Here is a 19,408-nt window from a genome sequence, read left to right on the forward strand (position 1 = left end):
TCATTACTAACAAGAGAGTGGTGGGGAACCTTCGTCCTAAATAAACATAAACCCCAAACAAAAGATAATAAAACAGAAATAATAATAAAATAAAAATAACGTTCGGACTCAGTTCCTTACACAGTGAGAGGCCATGTGGAGTTTTTCAGGTTTTCTTCACGTTAATAACACCTAAATAGGGTCCAGCTTTTCATATAAGTCTTTCTGGGATGCATCCCCCTTGGTAGATTGTTCACATGTTGCATTGCCATATCCAATTAAACCAAATTAATTCTAATGAATGATCATTTATTGTAACAAAGTCACAATTCCGGGCTACAGTTTTTCATCACAATTTTCTCATTATTAGACCTATTCCTCGATTTACACAGTAGATAGGTTCCTGAGAAAAACGTATAAATCGAAATTGTAACTTTTTGAATGTAAAACCGTGTAAATCGAAAAGTATGCAAAAATTGCATAATTTTGTTGTGTATTAATTATGAATTTTTATCAATTTTTTAAAGGTACAGAAATCAAACAAAAATATTGAAAGGCAAAAAAATACATTCTTTTATTAATTAAATACAAAGTACAAAGGAACAAAAAATAAAATCTAAAAGATTCATAAAAAATATTGCAAGGGTTGATGGCAGTTATCATTATTCATCACCATCATTAATCACTGTCAATCTCTTCTTTGTGACTTGATTTATTTATGTTCTTAATTTTTAAAGGAAGACGATTTGATTGTATTCCTTTAAAAATTAAGTCAGTCGAAATTATTCGTGCCGATTCGATGTTTGATGTAGAAACATTTACTTCCCGAGGAGATTTGGTAATGAAATCCATTATTTAACATTTGCTTCTGATTTCTTGTTAGATCTTTATAGACCTTATCATATTGAGCCAAGCATCATATTAATATCACGTTGGAATTGAAGAGCCCATTCAACATTTGAGTCATATTGTACAAAATGATTACCCAATTTCTTTCCCAATTCGAGTCCTTCACAAATGACTTTTGCTGTAAATGCAACTGATTCAAATTCTTCTTCATCGGGATCATTGTCACAATCACTAGTTTCATCAACCATGTTAATTAAATCATCTTCACCTTAGTTCTTTATCAGCCACTAGTTCTGCAATATCTCCTTCAGTAAAATCGTTGAAACCTTCTCCACCCAATGAATGCGCCAATTGTACTATCTGAGAATATTCATCCTTTAATGGTGAAATAGAAGTTTCCTCTTTAACTACATTTGGCCACAATTTCTTCCAACAGCCATTGAGCATTGATTGCTTAATCGCAGTATATGATAAAGCAATATGCTTAACACAATCTAAAATTGTAAAATTTTTCCAAGCATTAATAACTGTTAAAGATTCGTTATTTTCCATTTGTTCTAAAATGTGCGTGAAAGCTCGTTTTATGTACAGAGCCTTAAAAGTTGAAATTATCTCCTGATCTAATGGCTGTAATAATGAAGTTGTATTCTTTGGTAAAAATATAACTTGGACATTCTCATGCTGTAGATCTTGTGGATGACCCAGTGCATTGTCAATTAACAAAAGCACTTTAAAAGGCAGTCCCTTTTTATTTAAATAATTTTTGGCATCTGGGATAAAACATTCGTGAAACCATTCATTAAACATTGTGGCAGTAACCCACACTTTCTTATTGGCCCTCCAATAAACAGGAAGATGGTTAGTATTTATTCCTTTAAATACGCATGGCATTTTTGATTTGTTAATAACCAATGGTTTCATAATGTAATCTCCTGAAGTGTTGCTACAGAAAAGAATTGTTATGTGAACTTTTGCTGCTTTATGACCGCTATCTGATTTATGAATTTTAGACACATAGGACCTCTCTGGCATCTTTTTCCAAAATAACCCTGACTCATCAGCATTGAAAACCTGATCAGGAGTATATGAATTGTTGGCAACAATTTCAGCAAATTTTGTTGGATATTCTTGCGCTGCGTTTACATCGCCAGATGCCAGTTTACCTTTTAATTTTAAACTATGTAAAGAGTGTCTTGATTTGAATCTTTCAAACCAACCATGACTTGCTGTGAAAGTCTGCTTCTTTTCAGGTAAAGAAGAGGATGGTAACTGCTCTTTAATTTTTTCGTAAATCCGCAAAGCTTTATTTGTAATAGCGTTGGCATCAGTTGGCATCCGCTTTTGAGTTTGGTCCTCTATCCAAATCATTAATGCCTTCTCCATGTTTTCCATTGCAATATCTCTGACATATGAAGTTGTACTCGTACTAGTGCCAGCTGCTACACTCTTTGTAATTGAGTTTTCATTTTTTCTTATGGTTCTTATTGTAGCTTCATTCATGTTATATAATCTAGCAACATCTATTATTCTTTCTCCATTTCGTAAATGATCCAAAATTTTTATTTTGGTTGCTAAAGATATAACTTTTTTTTTACTTCTTGCTTATTTATAATTTCTTTCGACGTAATAAACCTACAAATATTACTCAAGATATAAAATATGTAATTAAAAATAATGTAATCGTTTGTTATTTACGAATATGAAAAATTAAAATTTTCTGGTTAAAAACTGTATTATAAACAACGCAACTCACCAGATATGATACAGTACGAACAATTCTTTATTAACAAAACGAAAACACTTCTAATCCGGCTGGTTCTCTCGATCTACTGTCGCTTCGTTTGTTTTTTCTCTCCTCCTTTTCATTTCGCCACCTCATCACCTACATGATTACATTTCATTTATCTGAATCATCAACAATATATTACATTAAATTGAATATTTATTCAAATCATCAACATCCTAGTGCTATAAATATCAACTATATCTTATAATTAAGGTGGATTGATATATAGATTGGAGTTAAAAATTGTTTCTTTTGATCATAGCCAGTTTATTTTCAACATTTATTTTTTAAATTTTTTTTAAACCATGTAAAAGTGAAAACGTGTAAAAAAAGTACTGTGTAAAATGAGGGATAGGTGCACTGTATTTTCTCAATTATCTTGACCCTGTATATTGTACTTTTCCTATTAGCAACAGAGTTGTGCTGGTATCTACCTAAATCTTTTCAGGGGAAATTTTGAATTGAAGTAACACCTATGAGTCACTACCATGTTAACAACCAATGAGAAATTAAAAACTTTTCACAAAGTGTGGACATGACTCAGTATGCTGTGCAAAATAAATCTCAAGTCTATTTTGAAAATAGAAAAGGTTACATAATTATGTTCCTGTCTATATAATACTTAAAATTGAATATGACTTTAAAACAAATTTCTTTATAAAGAAAATAAATTGTAAAAAGAATCAAATTATCTAATTATCTATGTGCATGCTTGCATGTGTCCAAGTTTTGGAAAATTTGGCAACTGTCAGCTTCCACTATAGACTAACTAGTTGCCTATTTCAGCGGCTCTCAAAATTATTGATCCACTTAAATTGAATCATAGATGAACCATGGATCACCTATGTTCTGTCCACTTACAATTCTGTAAATATCATTGTAGATAATGATAGATTGCATATGAAAATATTTTATCCATCCAGTAACTTATTGTGAGAATATTATGCATGAAAATGTTTTCTTTGGCTAAACAGGATAGAATTATATTTCAGAAAAATAATCTATTCAGTCCATGGACTGACTATCTGATATGCACTCATGGATTCCACTTTGAGTATAGGAACTACATAATGGTAAATTGGTTTACCAGTTTGCCATTAATATACTAGTAGTTTAATATATTTTACTGGTAAATTCATTAAAAATAGGTAGACACAAAATAATTTCCTTGAAGCCAAATATTTATTTGTATACACTTTCATACAAATTTATATATATAGAGACACCAAAGTATCAAATATTTTTAATTAAACAATTAAAGTACATCATTCAATGTAAAGGTTTTGGCAATTTGTTTCTGTACCCACAAAGTCTATATCAAACTAGTGATATTAGTTGACAAAATGAACACATTTGCTTTATTTAAACATTGTTATTTTTTATTATTTTTTTCTTGTACAGGTACAAGATGTACAACAGCATTATTTTAAAATTTAATTTAAACAATAACAATGCCAAACCAATTAACTTGCTGAATATCCAAAATATATTAATTACAGAGTGACTTGTGACACACAATCAGTATATTCTTAAACTAAATTTGGGCTTTATGATGCTAAAACTTAGCATATTTTTGAACAAAATATCATTAAATTATTAAAAGTTAACAGAATAAGAGCCTCATTTATGTTTACATTAAGCAAAATTATAAAAAAAAAAATGATTAAGTTTAACTACTAAAAAGAGAAAAATTGTTTAATGGGGGAATTCAAATAATAGTTTCATTTATTATTTTAGTGCTTTTTTTATACAAAATTTGTTAGTGCAACATTTTTATTATAATTTTCTCATTTGGAGTTACAATTTAAAAAATTACCAATAATTTATCAATTAATTGGTAACACATTGAAAATTTATCATATTACTGGTAATAAAAAAATTGGTAGATTTGCAATCACTATTTGAGAACCACTGGCTTATTATGTGCAAAAATCTTTAGGTTTTAATGCATTTTGGTGAACTAATCAAGCTTAAATGTTTAAAAAAATTTGTCTGTAATTTGCATCTGGATATTAGTTTAGTTTAATGAATCTATAAACATTTTCTTTTTTTAGTGTTTAAATGTTTAAAGTTCAAAAGAAAAATGAATTGTTAATGCAAATAATGTTGTTTGGATTTTTGTTTATTAATAATTGGGTATTTTGTTCTTCTGAAATCGTGTTGTTTAATTCTGTTAATTCACAAACACAAGGTGCGTTATTTTTTCAACACTGGGCAATATTCCATTTTATTTAGTCAACTAAATGGAATATTGCCTAGTGTTTAAAAAATAATGCACCTTGTGTTTGTGAATTAATTAATTAAAATAATTGGGTAGTAAAGTTTTCTTGGTTTTGTCATATGTGCCAAGATTTTACAGATAGTTTGTCATGTTAAAATTACTTTATAAGTTATCAGTGGCAAAATTATTTAATCAAATTGTATTCTTTTGCTTGTTGGCAATGTTAATGAATGGTTATCGTCAAGTACTGAATTTAACGATTTTATCCATTTTGGATCTATACCACCATCACAAATAATCCAAGAACGAACGTCTTGAGATTCTCGCGCAAATTATTTAATGTCAACATGTCAGTGGACAACAATTGGTTTAATAAAATTTATGTTTGAATAAATTATAAATAAAATTCAGATTTAATATATTAAATATGCTATATTTAAAATGTGATGTCATAAATAGTCACTTTAAAAAAATAATTTCTTGATAAGTAAATACTTTACACCTGTGAAAAATTTAGAATAATAAGGGAATTTTTAATTATTTTAATGAAATAGAATATTAAAAAATATTAATTATCAATAATAAAAGGAGTTTTGTGTGTTTTATCTTGCTTTCATTGATTTTAGGTTTTATAATCTTAATAAATAGATCAAAAGTTTATGAATATTTATATTTTAGTGAAAATTTTAATTACTGAATTTTTAATTATATATTCAAATTAATTTATGAACATATTTACTACAGAATTCTTCATCAACTAGCTTAAATAGCACTGACGTAGGTGCCAACAATTTTGCGACAATTCGGACTACATCTATTGTTACACGCCAAATGAAAGAACATGAACAGGAGAACCAGATGCACGAGCAGATGTCTGGATATAAACGTATGAGACGTCAACATCAAAAGGCTCTTATTCAGGTAAAATTATATAAATTCTTGGAAAATATGAATTAAAAAAGAATGTTGTAATTATGTATCAAGTTTCTTAGAAAGTTGAAAAATTTTACAGTCAGCTTTTTTGACTCACTACTATAGTGAAATTTATTAGAGGTAAATCATACATACATACATAACCACAGTTTAATTATGATATTAAAGTAATTAATTAAATCATAATTATCAAAGTAAACAAACGATTCTTAACCATGAAATTATAGATTCATTATTATTAAATTAAAATGAAAATATTTACCTATCTTACAATATAAAATTAGAAAAACTGAATTTTAGAATATTAAATTTGATGATGATAAGTGTATTTGATATAATTTTAGTATTAGTATATCATCATTAATCATTAATATATTATTTATAAGCTCTAGACAAAATAGACAATAAACTATTGACTAAATTTTTTAGGGTTCTTCATTAATGAAATAAAACAATTACAGTATTATTATTACCAGGAAACTATTATTACTAACTAGAAACCTATGTAGATAGGTTTAATAGCTGGATTTCCATTCTTACCTTCTCAGATGAATATTATATAATATAGATTTTGTTTGTAAATTTTTATTACAAGAGTCTTTGTACAGGAAGATTAAAAAAACACATTAATTTAAAGATAATGCTTCAAAAGTTTTGAAAGAGAACTATTTTTGTCTTGCTACAAAAAAGTTATTTTGTTATTATGTATATTGTTACTAATTCACGTAACTTAATATTGTAAGGTATATCACACATTTGAGACCATTAATAATTTCTTTAATAACTCAACATATATTATACTAATATACATTTCAACTGACATTTAGAGTCCTCATCAGTTAGTCTTTTTTGGTGAAAATACAAATTACTTTAAAACTCAATCACAACAATTATTTTTATAACAGATTTTAAGGTTAATGTTACCCTAGGTTCCGAGATGGCGACGGGGGAAATTTTTCCCTACGTTGGAGACTGCGACGGGGAAAAAATTTTTCCCTCGATTCAAGATGGCCGCGTTTCCGGCCGCCATCTTGAATTTCTCTGCAGACTCTGCGGACGTTAACCGAAATAACCAAAAAAATAAATAAATAAATAAATTTACTCACTTTTCGATGGTGGTTGCCTACTTCTTCCTACTTTTTTTTCCTTTCCGATCCATTCTTTTTTCGGTTTTGCCAGCTTGGATACTTTCCTTTTCTCTTGGTGCGGCTCTTTTCTTCCCTGTTCTTTTCGATTCGGCTGCTCTTTTATTGGTCGATTGGCATTTCCCTCTGTTCGATTTATTACTACTTGGCCATATAAACGACAGAATGCAACCCCAAGAAATGTGACCAAATTTACTTTTAAATGTTCCTTCAAAGGCAGAAGTCTTCGTTCCGCACTTACTACTTCGCAAGAAACAGCTTTCTCTATTACTCCGATGACATAATTTGCATTTAGAATCGCACGGAATGCAAATGGACTCGGTCGGCTGTATGCCTAATTTTACTGCAAATTTCGGAAATCTCAATGCGTTATCGATATGGGGAGGGAAACCTAGCTCCAAAAAGTTGTCTTCCATTAACTTGTAGAAATCACGTGTGGTGCAACTCGACCGAAATTCGTCGTTGAAACTCAAATTGGCAAAACTACTCATTATCGAATAATTGGCAATAAACTAAACGCGGGGAGGTGGTGAGGAAAAAAAATGAAATATCGTTACCAGAAAAATAAACAGCAAATATTCCAATACACAATTCGTCGCAACACTGCAGTAAACGATTCCAACTGGAAACTAGTCGATTTGCATAAAATTGCATTGAAATGAACAGAAATCACGTCACAGATCGAGCATTTGCATATTCGTTCGTAACACAACTACGAATTTCCCGCCGATATTACTCTCGCACGACGTCACGAAAAGGCTCCCTCTACCGTCGCAAATTTACACACGACCGTCGCCGTTTTGAGGTTACAGGATACTCGGCAACGTCGATCTCAGGGTTGAAACCGAACGGGGGAAAATTCTCAACGGCGTCGACGTCACGACTTTAGGGAAAAAATTTTTCCCCGCCGCAGTCGCCAAGATAGGGAAAAATTCCCACCGCTGCCATCTCGGAACCTAAGGTAACATTAACCGATTTTAATATGTACAATATCCTTAAGATTCATAGAATATAATCATCACAAGGTTTGTGTGGTTGAAACTTTAGGTATAAATGGTAAATTTTATTATGAAACATTCCCAAACCATCAATAGCTGATTAGTTTAATCAAAACATTAGATTACAAATCAGTGTTATGATATTGAGTTTTTAAGTAATTTATATTTTGACCAAAAAAGACTAATTGAAGAAGGCTCTAAATGATATCTGAAATACATGTTAGTGTAATGGTAAAAAAATATTTTATGTTAATTATTAATGTGTGATATATCCTACAATATTAAGTTACATGAATTAGTAACAATTATTAATAAAATTTGATTATTAATGTATGAGTTAAAAACGATATCAAAATTGTTAAAATTATTTCCTTATTGATTTGATAAAGCAGATATTTATTACAAGATTTAATTATAGAATTTAGAAGTAGATTTCTATGACCAATTTAGAAAAAAAAACAAACAAACAAAACTAAATTTTAAAAAAATAATGACCTTTTTATGATAATTTATCACTTCCTGTAATATGTTGTGTTGTTTTTTTACATGGTATGTGTATTACATGTTTATAAATAAAAATAAAAGTTCTCTATGGCAGACACCTCTCTGTTACAGTGTTTTCAGTTCTGCAAGTGTTTGTTATAGAGAAGTTTCACTTTATATAAAATATTGAGAATGCTATTATACATAAATTAATATATACTTTTAAAAAACCCCTGGCCCACCAGTGGCCATGCAGTTCCGTTCCCTGAACTTTGGGAATTCAGTTGTGGGTTTGCGCCTCGCCAGGATGGGCCGGCCATGTAGAGTTTTCTGGGTTTTCTCCACGTCTAATGCTTGAATAGAGGCCAGTTATCCTTTAAAAGACCTCACAGAAGGCATTCCTCTCTATAGGCAGATTTCCAAGTGTTGTATTGCCGTGACTTAACAAACAAGCATATATACTTCAATAAAATGTTCTAATATTACAATTTTTCATTACAGGAATATTTTGTATACTTAGATTTTTCTGTTAAAACTTTTGATTAAAAAGGCTAAAAATTATAAAATTATAGTTATTCTAGCATTTTTTTAAATTATAATTTTGAAAAAAAAAATTATATTTTCAAATTTTAATTATTAATATCTAGATGTTTCAAAATATTTGAAACAAAACTACCATTTTAAATGTTACAAATACTATTATTTAATTATTTTAATTTTACACTTATTATAGTGTTCTTCATGTTGATTTTCATAAGAATTTAATTTTGTTACTTTATAGTATTTTCTAATGAAATTTTGAGATGATGTTAATCTCTAATACTTTGAATTTATTATAAATAGTAACAATTGTTTGAATTAAATTCTGTAAAATGTATGTCAATCACACATGAAATTATTTGTTAATTTTTTAAAGATGTTTTTTTTTTTTGTTTTTAGCTTGAGGCAAAATGTAGACAAGAAATGGAGGAACACAAACAAAAATTAGATAAAGAATACGAGAATTTATTACAGCAATTTAGTAAGGAGTTGGAGAAATTACAAATGAAACATCAACAAGATCTAGAAAGAAAGGTACTTTTCTGATTTGTAATTTTACAAAATTATTCTTGATATGTTTAGTTTTTATCATAATGTTTTTGTTGTAATATTTCAGCTTAAACAAAATTTGGCAAGTGAGAAAAGACTTAGTCGTGGAATCTCTCAACAACACGATGAGGAAGTAAAAAGATTCCAGCAACAACAAAAGTCAGAATATAAATACCTTAAAGATAGAATTAAAAGGGTAAATAATTTTCACTTGTCAAAACAAATTTTTAAAATACTTTACAAAATTAAAATTTGAATTATATTTATAATTAAGTATCTAATATGGTATTTGACAGATTATGAATGTTTGGAATTTTGAGTTTTGCAATAATCCATTTGAATTAAATTATTATATTTTTGTTCAGATAATTTATAAGCAAAAAAAAATATTTTTGATTTGTATAATTATTATGCATGGATATGTAAAGAAATTATTTTATAAACTAATTTTCATAAAAAATAATCTGTACAGCGGGTGAAGTACTAGTTTCCAAATTTTTCAAAAAATATAATTACATCTAAGGATTTTGTTGTTTTCATCAATTTTTATCAAATCTGTATCATAAATTACTAAAATACTAAACTCATTTTTAGAAAAAAGTTATGTTTTTACTATTTATTTTAGTTGTATTCAGTTTCATAGAGAATTTTTCACAAGATTTCTATCATTTAAAGCAGTGGTTCTTAACCTGGGGTGCGTGCACCCTCGGATGCAAGAGAGCATTTCCAGGGGTGGAGAGAATTTCAAAAATTTGAAAAAAATAGCTAATGTGCGTATGGAAATGGAATTTGAAAAACTAGACTTAGAACGGTTCTGGTGTAAACAGTTAGAAGCTTATCCACAACTGGCAAAAGCAGCACTAGAGACCCTTTTACCATTTGCCACCACCTATCATTGTGAAATGGGATTTTCAGCACTTTTTCACATCAAAACAAGAGCCAGAAATCGCTTAAATGTATCTGATGACTTATGTGTGGCTCCTTTGAAAAAAGATCCTTGTTTTAATAGAATTATTATGAATAAACAACAACAACCTAGCCATTAAAATTTAAATATTGCTTTTTATGTTATATAGTAATATATATTGTAAATAAACACAGCATTTGTCATTTGTTTGTGCAATAAATGCTTTTTCTTAAATAAAAAATATACACACATTTTTTAAAAGGTGCAAGATCTTATTTTCAGATTCAAGGGGAGTGCTGACTACTAAAAAGGTTAAGAACCGCTGATTTAAAGATAAGTTGTGATTATGTAATCTATTGAAATGTAATGCATTCTGAAAAAAATTAATTTTATCATATAGTTTCTTGAATGTATTTGTGTTTTTATATTACAAACAAACTATCTGTTGAATATCCTGCCTATTGAATGCTATCTATTATTATTTATTAATATGCAGTTTGTTATTTAACATATATTTCTAAATGTAAAACATCATTATGACTAATATTTTTTCTAATAATTAAGAATTTTGAATAATATTTTGTTAAACTGATAAATCAAGACATTTGAAAAGATAAGTGACTAATTTTGAAGTAGAAATATAATCTTTAGGAAATCAAAAGTAAATATTAATAAACTTTATTTAAAAGGAAATGAGTGGCGATATTCCAACAAGGCATAGAGATGATGTGTTACGTTCACATAAAGAAGAATTTTCTCAAAGACAGACGGCAGCCATGCAACGGTTACAGAGAGAACAAACTGATTACCACAGACTCGAAATTCGTAAATTTCGTAGACGGAAATTACTGCAATATCATCAAATGGAACAAGATCTTCTAAGAGAGGTTTGATTCTTAATATGTCTTATTGCTTAAAAATATTATAAAGTATATCTCTGAGAAAAATCTTGATGTGTATTAATCTTATTTTGACACATTATGAAAGTATGAAAGATGATATATTTGTCATGTGTGAAAAACATTACATTGATCTAAAAATTTTAGATAGAAATATAAATTACACACTTGTTTTTTTACAACAAGGCTTTAAAAAATAAAACATTTTACATATACGAATTCTGGGAAGATGCATTTTTAAGAAAAATCCCAAAGTTTTCATCAAGGTTTTGTTTTTGAATATGATTGCTTATTGAAAACTCTGCAGAATATTTAGATGCTAAATATATGATTCTACATTAATACATTTATAATTGTCTTCCAAAATTTCTATAAAAATTATTTTGCATGAAATATAAAATTCTCATCATTTATATAAATTAATATGTTCCATGATAATTTACTGTGTAACAGTTCTTTAGACATTAATTCTCTGTTTAATGTTTATGAAGTCCAATCACTATTTTATAAAAAAATTTTTTTATGTAAACCTGATTTACTGTATACCAGTTTATTGCACCTAATTCATTGTAGATGATATTATGGTAAGATACCAGCTTTTGCTCTGTGGGATATGGCTGAAATTCTGAGTTCATAATTTTTTGTGGATTATACTGATTATAGTCATTTACTATTCTTCCTTCATACTGTCATATCAGAACTACAATGATACTTTTATTGTTGTTGGCCTATATGTAATGAGTAAAATTGAGGTTGAGAGACCACACAATTCAAAAGGAATAGGGTCGTAATCTTGAATGTTGAAAATCTCAAAACACCTACACTCATACATCCTAAAACACACACTCATATATGGACAACAAATTTCTTATTGAAATTTGTTGTCCATATATGAGTGCATGTGGAATGGATTTTCGCATATGCAAAACAGTGTAGATGCACAGTCCAGAAAATGGAAAAATTTCATGGGGCATTCTCTCATTGTATTATTTATATTGAATCATTGAAGAATTTTAAAAAGAGCAATGCCTTGTAGAAAATGAATATGCCTGCCCTAAATGGGGAAAAAAAGCAAATATTTATTGCAAAGCAAGACTTCAAAATGTACTTAATGATAGTGAAACTTTGGCAACTTTTATGGACTACCTCTAAGAAATTGCCCATAATCTTTCCAATGTAATATGCTTTTGTGTGGTTTTTTAAAATTTTCTTCCATATTATTTAAAATTTTCAGTATTGATTTTTATAATTCATAATTCTATATATTTGATTTCACCATGTATTAATGTAATAATAGTCAATATGTATGTGTTATATACAATACAAACATGTTGACTATTACTGTTATTAAATATTTTATTATGTAAAAGGAGCTATGAAGTGTTCATGTTTATATGTTTTTCAAATAAATTTTGTTTAAATATGTAAATAAATGCCTTTTAAAGCCTTTAATGCCTTATTATTTTTCTTTTCCAGAATCAAGTTTTTAATTTTTGGTATTGTGATTTTTTTGGGAGGATTTGAACTTTTCGGGATTACAGCTTTCCCGATTGCATCTTTCAGGATTATGATCGGCACTAAGTTCAAAGTATGCTAGAGCCTTGCATACACAATATTTAATACTAAAGATCTGTTAATCTTCAAATGGAGCATTACCAATATTAGTTTTACAGTGCCAAATGCATTATTTAAAACTACATTCCAAGACAATATTGTATACTAAATAGTATTTCTAACAGGATGATTGAAATAATTACTATTTTATTTTTCCAGTTCAAGATGGAGTTACAAAGAAATGTGAATTTTTTTTAAATTACTTACTTTTTTGCATACATAATAATTTCACTGTTTACGATGATCCAAGTATTATCCAGTCATTTTTATGCAGTGCTTCATTTGAAATAAAATACTAGTATACAATAGTTTATTTTTTCTTTTTACCCTTGTCTTGAAAATCTTTTTATATTGCAATTCCTTGTTATATTGCACACGTCGAGATGAACCAAATAAGTAAGGCACCAGATGATGTGACATAACCAAATAGCTATTTACCTGTTTTGTCTATTTTTGCTCTCTGCATTGACTTGCTTTATTTGTAGTTGTATAATTTGAGGTCAATGAGTAGAATGAGGTAATATTTCTTTACCAGCAGAAATTCATTTACAACCAATAATTTTAACAATTATTGGCTGAAACAATTTTATGTTTAAAAATAAAAGTATGATATATCCAAAGGTGTGATTTAATGAGGTACTATTATATTTTAAAAATGCATTAAATGAATAAAAATGTTCTAATAATGGTATAATACAACTGAAAGTTGTAATGACCAAAAGTAATATTTTTTGTCAAATTAGATAGTAGTCTTATTAATTCTTATTCAGAGGTATGACCTTAAACAGTTCAAATTAAAAGGAGACCATTTCTAGATGCTACACAAAAAAGAAAAAATGATTTTAACAACACATTAACACTTCATAGAAAACAGAATAATGTTTAATAAATGAGAAATACAAAACAAAAAACAAATAGACCCTTTCTTCTTTATTCCAGTGAATGCTGGAATAAAGAAGAAAGAGAGTATTTTAGACATCTAAAAATCCATTTCTTTGTCGACCGCTAAAGAAATTCATACTTTTGGATAGGACAGAAAATATATGTTAATTATTTTTATTATAACTATACGAAATTAAAGGCGTGAATTATTTCAGGAATTAAACAAACGACAGGCTCAACTAGATCAAGCTCACAACATGCTGCTTCACCATCACGAAATGACTCAAGAATTAGAATATCGCCAGCAACGAGCGGTGCATCAGTTAAAGGAAGAACAAGTGCGAAAACAACATCAAACGGAACTGGCAAACCAGCAGGAATATAATTCCCGTAGAGAAAGAGAATTACGTAAGAAACACGCACTGGAAGTCAAACAACAACCAAAAAGTTTGAAAGTAAGTTAGGTCGGTTATTTTAAAAAGAACAGTAAGGATCCGTAATTAATAAATCGATGGAAACTAGCACAACGAAGCCATTACGTAATAATTTTAAAATTCTTCTTGCAGCAAAAAGAATTGCAAATACGTAAACAGTTCCGAGAAACCTGTAAGATTCAGACAAGGCAGTATAAAGCGTGGAAAAATCAAATTTTAGCCTCTACTCCCAAAGAAGATCAGAAAAACGTCATCAAGAAGTTGAAAGAAGAACAGATGCGTAAGCTCGCTATTCTAGGAGAACAGTACGAACAGAGCATCGCAGAAATGCTACAAAAACAATCCGTAAGTATAGGCATTTCCCCTCTTACAACTTTTAACTCGAATAGCGAACAAACTTGTAACTGTTTGCACGTTTTCCTACGGAACTTTTAACCAATTAAAATAGGACATAACCAATAATTAAACCCTTCGTTTCTAGATTAACGAAGGGTTTAAACGTCCTGTCCACCTAAAAATGGATAGTCACGCGTCTTCGGAATCGGACTTTGTCTCTCTCTCTCAATTTTTCTATAACTAATTCCCGGGTGAATTTTTTCCTTTCTCAGATAAGATTAGATGAGTCTCAAGAATTAGAATATCGCCAGCTTAAAGACCAGTTGCAGCAGGAGCTGGAACTCCTGACCGCCTTCCAGAGTAAAATTAAAATGCAGGCCGAAGCTCAACGAAATCGCGAACGTCGCGAATTAGAAGACAGAGTTTCCATGCGCCGGGCTTTGCTGGAACAAAAAGTAAGTACGACGAATTTCCTTCCACGCGATCCGATAATTGTAATTTTTCTAACGTCTTTTAAAAGTACGAGGCCGTCCGTTATTTAATTTTTTGCGTATATCGGATGTGCGATATCTGCGCCGGTAAAGATCCGTAGCAACTGGACGCATTTGGGGATTTTTCCTCTCCGGAGTTGTACGAATGGCAAACATTCCCGGAAGTTCGGAAGTTAAGGACGGCAGAGGCCTCGCGGCTCTCTCCATTATGGTAAGTCTTCCCGGGTAATGAAAAAGGGACGTGGGGCCGTCACTCCCCGGCCACCTTCTTCCCGAACAAATACAACTACGTACGCAGTTAAAAAATCATTTTTCTATACCGTGTTGGGTACTAACATGGCATTTAAAAAAACCATCAACAGAGCAGAGTGTGTAAATCTGGCCATCTAGGGGAAATTTCTTATGGCAAATATAAAGCATCACTGTGATTTTTTGCGAATAAAATACTAATATGAGTAATTGTATAAGTTATTTAAATATATTACACGTGCAAATACAGTATGAATCTGCAAAATTTGCAATCTTTATATGACTTAAAATAAGTAACAGATATTTATATTTAGCATTGCGTTTAATCCTAATCAAATCTTCATCCTGAAAAGTAATAAATAAGAAAACTCATTCGTATGCGAGCAAAAAAAGAAGAATCGGAAGTGTAAAGCAGAATATGAAAACATTTAGTCGCAATCACTAACCGACACAGCATTCGTCTAATTAGTCAACCATTTTCTGGTTGTCTAATAGATTTAACAATACGGGATTCGTTTTTTTACGTTTGTTTATACGAGATGCTGCCGAACCGGCCGTTAACGGATTCGAGAAGTCCGTCCTGCCGGTCCGAATTTGCATATCTTCTCGATGTTGGTTTCTCGCTTGTCGGGCTTTTTCCGAGTGTTGCCCAATTGGGAGAATGCCGGCTTCGGTAACGTCCTTTCCGTCGTGGTACCCAGGCCGGCAGGCATGGTATACCGTGCGTAGCGTCGGAGATAAAAGTCTCGCGTGGCTTCCTTAATATAGATTGATGAATTGCTTTTTGTCCTTATGTTACAATACGAAATTAGGATCACTAAGTTTTGGCTCTATGGAGGACTTAGCATACGCTATTGTCTTTGCCGGAGTGATCACACGGAAATCGGTAGACACGAGTTTATTATGACGACGGTGTGCATTTCGGATAGGTTATCTGTCCCTCCTCGGCTGTATTTGTTACAATTTGATGGATACGGGCGTCTACAAAAATACAAGCAGTTTTTCGTTGAACATTTGGGTTTTGGAATAAATGCATACCGTAGTCATAATAAACCCGTGTCTACCGACTTGTGCGCGATTACTCCGGAAACGTCAATAGTGTGTGATAAGTCCTCCGTAGAGCCGAAACTTAGTGCTCGTAGTTTCGTATTCCTTGATTTAATTTCTGTGGTCGTATTCGGTTCTCGGCTGGAGGCGTTGCACTTTTTGTTTTTTGGACTTAAGACCGCGAGCGTCGAAAGACTTCGTTGGTCAATCTGGTCCAACGGCGGGACGGCTTTAAATATATCGTGAGGAAATGTAATACTTTCGACCAGCCAAAACGGATGAGTACCGAAAAAGCGTTATCGATGCCCGGCGACTTTTCTCGTTTGCATTTAATTTTTCGGCAGATGTTCCTAATTAACTGTTTTGTGCAGCTTAAAGAAATTTCGAAATTTGCTATCCACCTTTCTCGAGGGATGTACAGTACGTATTCCTGGCTCGAGCTTCGAATTCTTTGGATTTCTATCCCGTATCTCGAAAAGGGCCTTGCGGAAAATCGATACTTCGTTCTGCTAAAAACGAAGAAAGTTTATTAAAATTAAAAAGAATTATATTAATCATATACTGTAGTCACAAAGCCGAGTTAAACGAAATACTAAACTAAAATCCTAGGTAAACTTGAAAAAAAACTTTCGGCTCGAACGAAACTTACTCACCTTTTCAAAAGATCTTTTCGATTGGACGAAACCTAATTTAGAAAAAAATACCACCAGCAGTAATAAGGAAAACGTGTGTAAATTACTATTCGAACATGCGTTAAACTTCGAACGTAGCTAGGGGCGCACATTCGTCGAACCGGCCAGGCATAGTAAAGTGTCGTGTGCAGAGTTACGCGTGCCTATTGCCAGTCCGGTGAAATTTAGAGGCGCACCTCCGCCACTCTTGTCTTTTCAAGGAAAGTTAACTCCGTTTCGGAGGCTACGGACATTCTACTATCGAGATACGATATAAATTAACACTCGAGTTGGGTTGAAAAATTGAATTTTTTCCACTCGTATTGCCAGATTTACACACCGTGAGGCAGCCAGAATATTCTGAAGCAATGCAAACGTTTCTCCTTTTTACTTTCTTGGCTGTTTCGTATACAAAAAACAAGGGAAAGTATTGGAATCGTGTGTATTGGCGGCTATTTCGCTTAATATTTTATTTTGGGACGAGGTAAATGTTAAACGAAATTTGGCACGGATGCTATTAAATATTGGTGGTGAAAGGTCGCGAGGGGTGGGTCTTAACGATTTTATTCGTTACACGTTCGATTAACGTTTACACTTTTTTTTTTTTTTGTAAAACTCGTCCCTATCCTTAAAAGCAAGCCTTTTTATAATTATTAAAAATATAAATTTTTGTAACAAAATCCGATAATAGATGGCGCCACACGAAATTTTATTTGCTTAACGTAAAAGTTTTTTTTCACAAAGTTAACAGCCGTTGTCACATTTTTTTCTGTTTACGATAACCGAGGGAGCCGTTTCGCCGAGCGTTTGCCGTCCGGACGGGGGCCCCTTTAAATATATAGTTCAATTTTAACGAAAAGATCGGATCCGACAGATTTGACGACTTGTTTATTTGAAAAAAGTAAAAGAATCGACAGTCCGAAACAAAGAATGTTTTGTTCTTTTTGTTTTCTTGACTTCCGGCGGGTGTTACTCCAGGGCGAAAAAGAAAAAGCCAAAGGCGTCCCGGTAGGTAAATGTAAGAAAGCGGAATTGTTTTTATCGGACGGAAGAAATGACTAACCGAGGCTTTGTCGCAGATGGAACTGGAGAAGCAGCAGTTCCAGGAGGAGCGAGCCGAGCGCCAGAGACTCCTGATCGACCGCCAGGCCCGGGAGATCGAGGCCTTCGACGAGGAGAGCGCCCGACTGGGTTTCAACGCGGCGGCCATCGCCGAAGCCTCCCAGGAGCCGCTGAGCGAAGATGACATCAGCATCTCGGGAAGTTCGCTCAGCCTGGCCCACAGCAACAGCGCCAGCTCCTTCACCCACACCGCGCTATAGAGGACCCGGGCCCCTGCGTTCTCGGCCTCCGGCTTCTCGGGCCCCGCCCGACGACGTTTCCGCCCGCGGCGCGCGCCGGAAACGAAAGAATGCGGCATAGAATCTCCGGGCAAAAGTTCCTCCGTCGTCGCGGGCCCGCGGCCCGGCCGGTCCCGCATCCCTCCACGCGCGGGCGGAGAACATCGGCCTAGGTAATCGTCGCGCGGAATAGCCAGTTTAGCCGTTAAGCGTCGCATCTTCCTACCGCCCGGGATCCGGGGCGGAGGGGGGCGGCGGACGGATAGAGTTTCCCGTACTTTTGAAATTCGCATTAAGAAATAGCTTGGAATTTACTCTCGCCCACTTCGTGTTAACACTAAATTAGCAGGTTTTTTAATTATTTTTACCGGCCTCCGAGTCTAGCCTTCTCCCCGCCCGGGCCCGCCACCTTCCGGTCGATTAATCGTATTGTGTAGGATTCGATTAAATGTATTTGTGTCGACGGCCCGAAAATAGAATTATTCGTAAGAAAAACTGTAAATTGGAAGTTTTCATCGAACAGAAGTTATATACATTATGTACTTCCGTGTGTAAATAGCACTGTACAAATAGGCCGGAGTCCACCCGGCTCCGGTCGCCGTGTCGATTGTTCAATAAAAATTTTAAATTGTACCCTTGTGTAATAATAATCGTTGCTTCGAGTCCGTGACTGAAAAATTGTCGTTTTCAAATAAAGTAGATAATTTCAAAGCACCATTTGGTTCTTAAATTCGTTTCGGCCCGCTCCGGCAATTCGGGCCGTAGGAAAAGTTCAAAAAATACTGTCACAACGTTCTCAATAAAGAGACTAAAACACATCAAATCACCATACCATCTCTTTAACTTCAGGCTTTAAAAATACAATGTAAATGTTCCAAAATGGAAAGTACCGTTTTTCCAACTGCGCATATTAAAAGCAATAAATAAAATTATACAGTAAACATCAAGTAATACATGATGTAAGCATTTTTACAAAGTTTTCAAAAATATATTTTTATTTTTTCCCGAGGGGCGGCACCACTCCGGCCCTACGCGTCGGTACGAAGCGCGCGTAA

The 19,408-nt window shown here is 32.3% G+C and overlaps 1 protein-coding gene across 3 annotated transcripts in view; it reads left to right on the forward strand.

The window, feature by feature from the left end:
• Positions 1-18,986, forward strand: part of Tao (Serine/threonine-protein kinase Tao) — a 93,600-nt gene extending 74,614 nt beyond the window's left edge. For all 3 annotated transcript variants that reach the window (XM_067276063.1, XM_067276064.1, XM_067276067.1), the window contains 8 exons: positions 5,580-5,756; positions 9,334-9,468; positions 9,551-9,679; positions 11,080-11,277; positions 14,001-14,240; positions 14,352-14,564; positions 14,828-15,010; positions 18,093-18,986. In XM_067276063.1, coding sequence (XP_067132164.1) covers positions 5,580-5,756; positions 9,334-9,468; positions 9,551-9,679; positions 11,080-11,277; positions 14,001-14,240; positions 14,352-14,564; positions 14,828-15,010; positions 18,093-18,335 — 1,518 coding nt within the window. In that variant the 3' untranslated portion in view covers positions 18,336-18,986. The remainder of the gene's footprint in view (positions 1-5,579; positions 5,757-9,333; positions 9,469-9,550; positions 9,680-11,079; positions 11,278-14,000; positions 14,241-14,351; positions 14,565-14,827; positions 15,011-18,092) is intronic.
• The last annotated feature ends 422 nt before the right edge of the window (positions 18,987-19,408 follow it).

This window comes from Centruroides vittatus, unplaced genomic scaffold (genome assembly GCF_030686945.1).
Source record: "Centruroides vittatus isolate TY-2023 unplaced genomic scaffold, ASM3068694v2 contig_658, whole genome shotgun sequence".
Taxonomy (NCBI): domain Eukaryota; kingdom Metazoa; phylum Arthropoda; class Arachnida; order Scorpiones; family Buthidae; genus Centruroides; species Centruroides vittatus.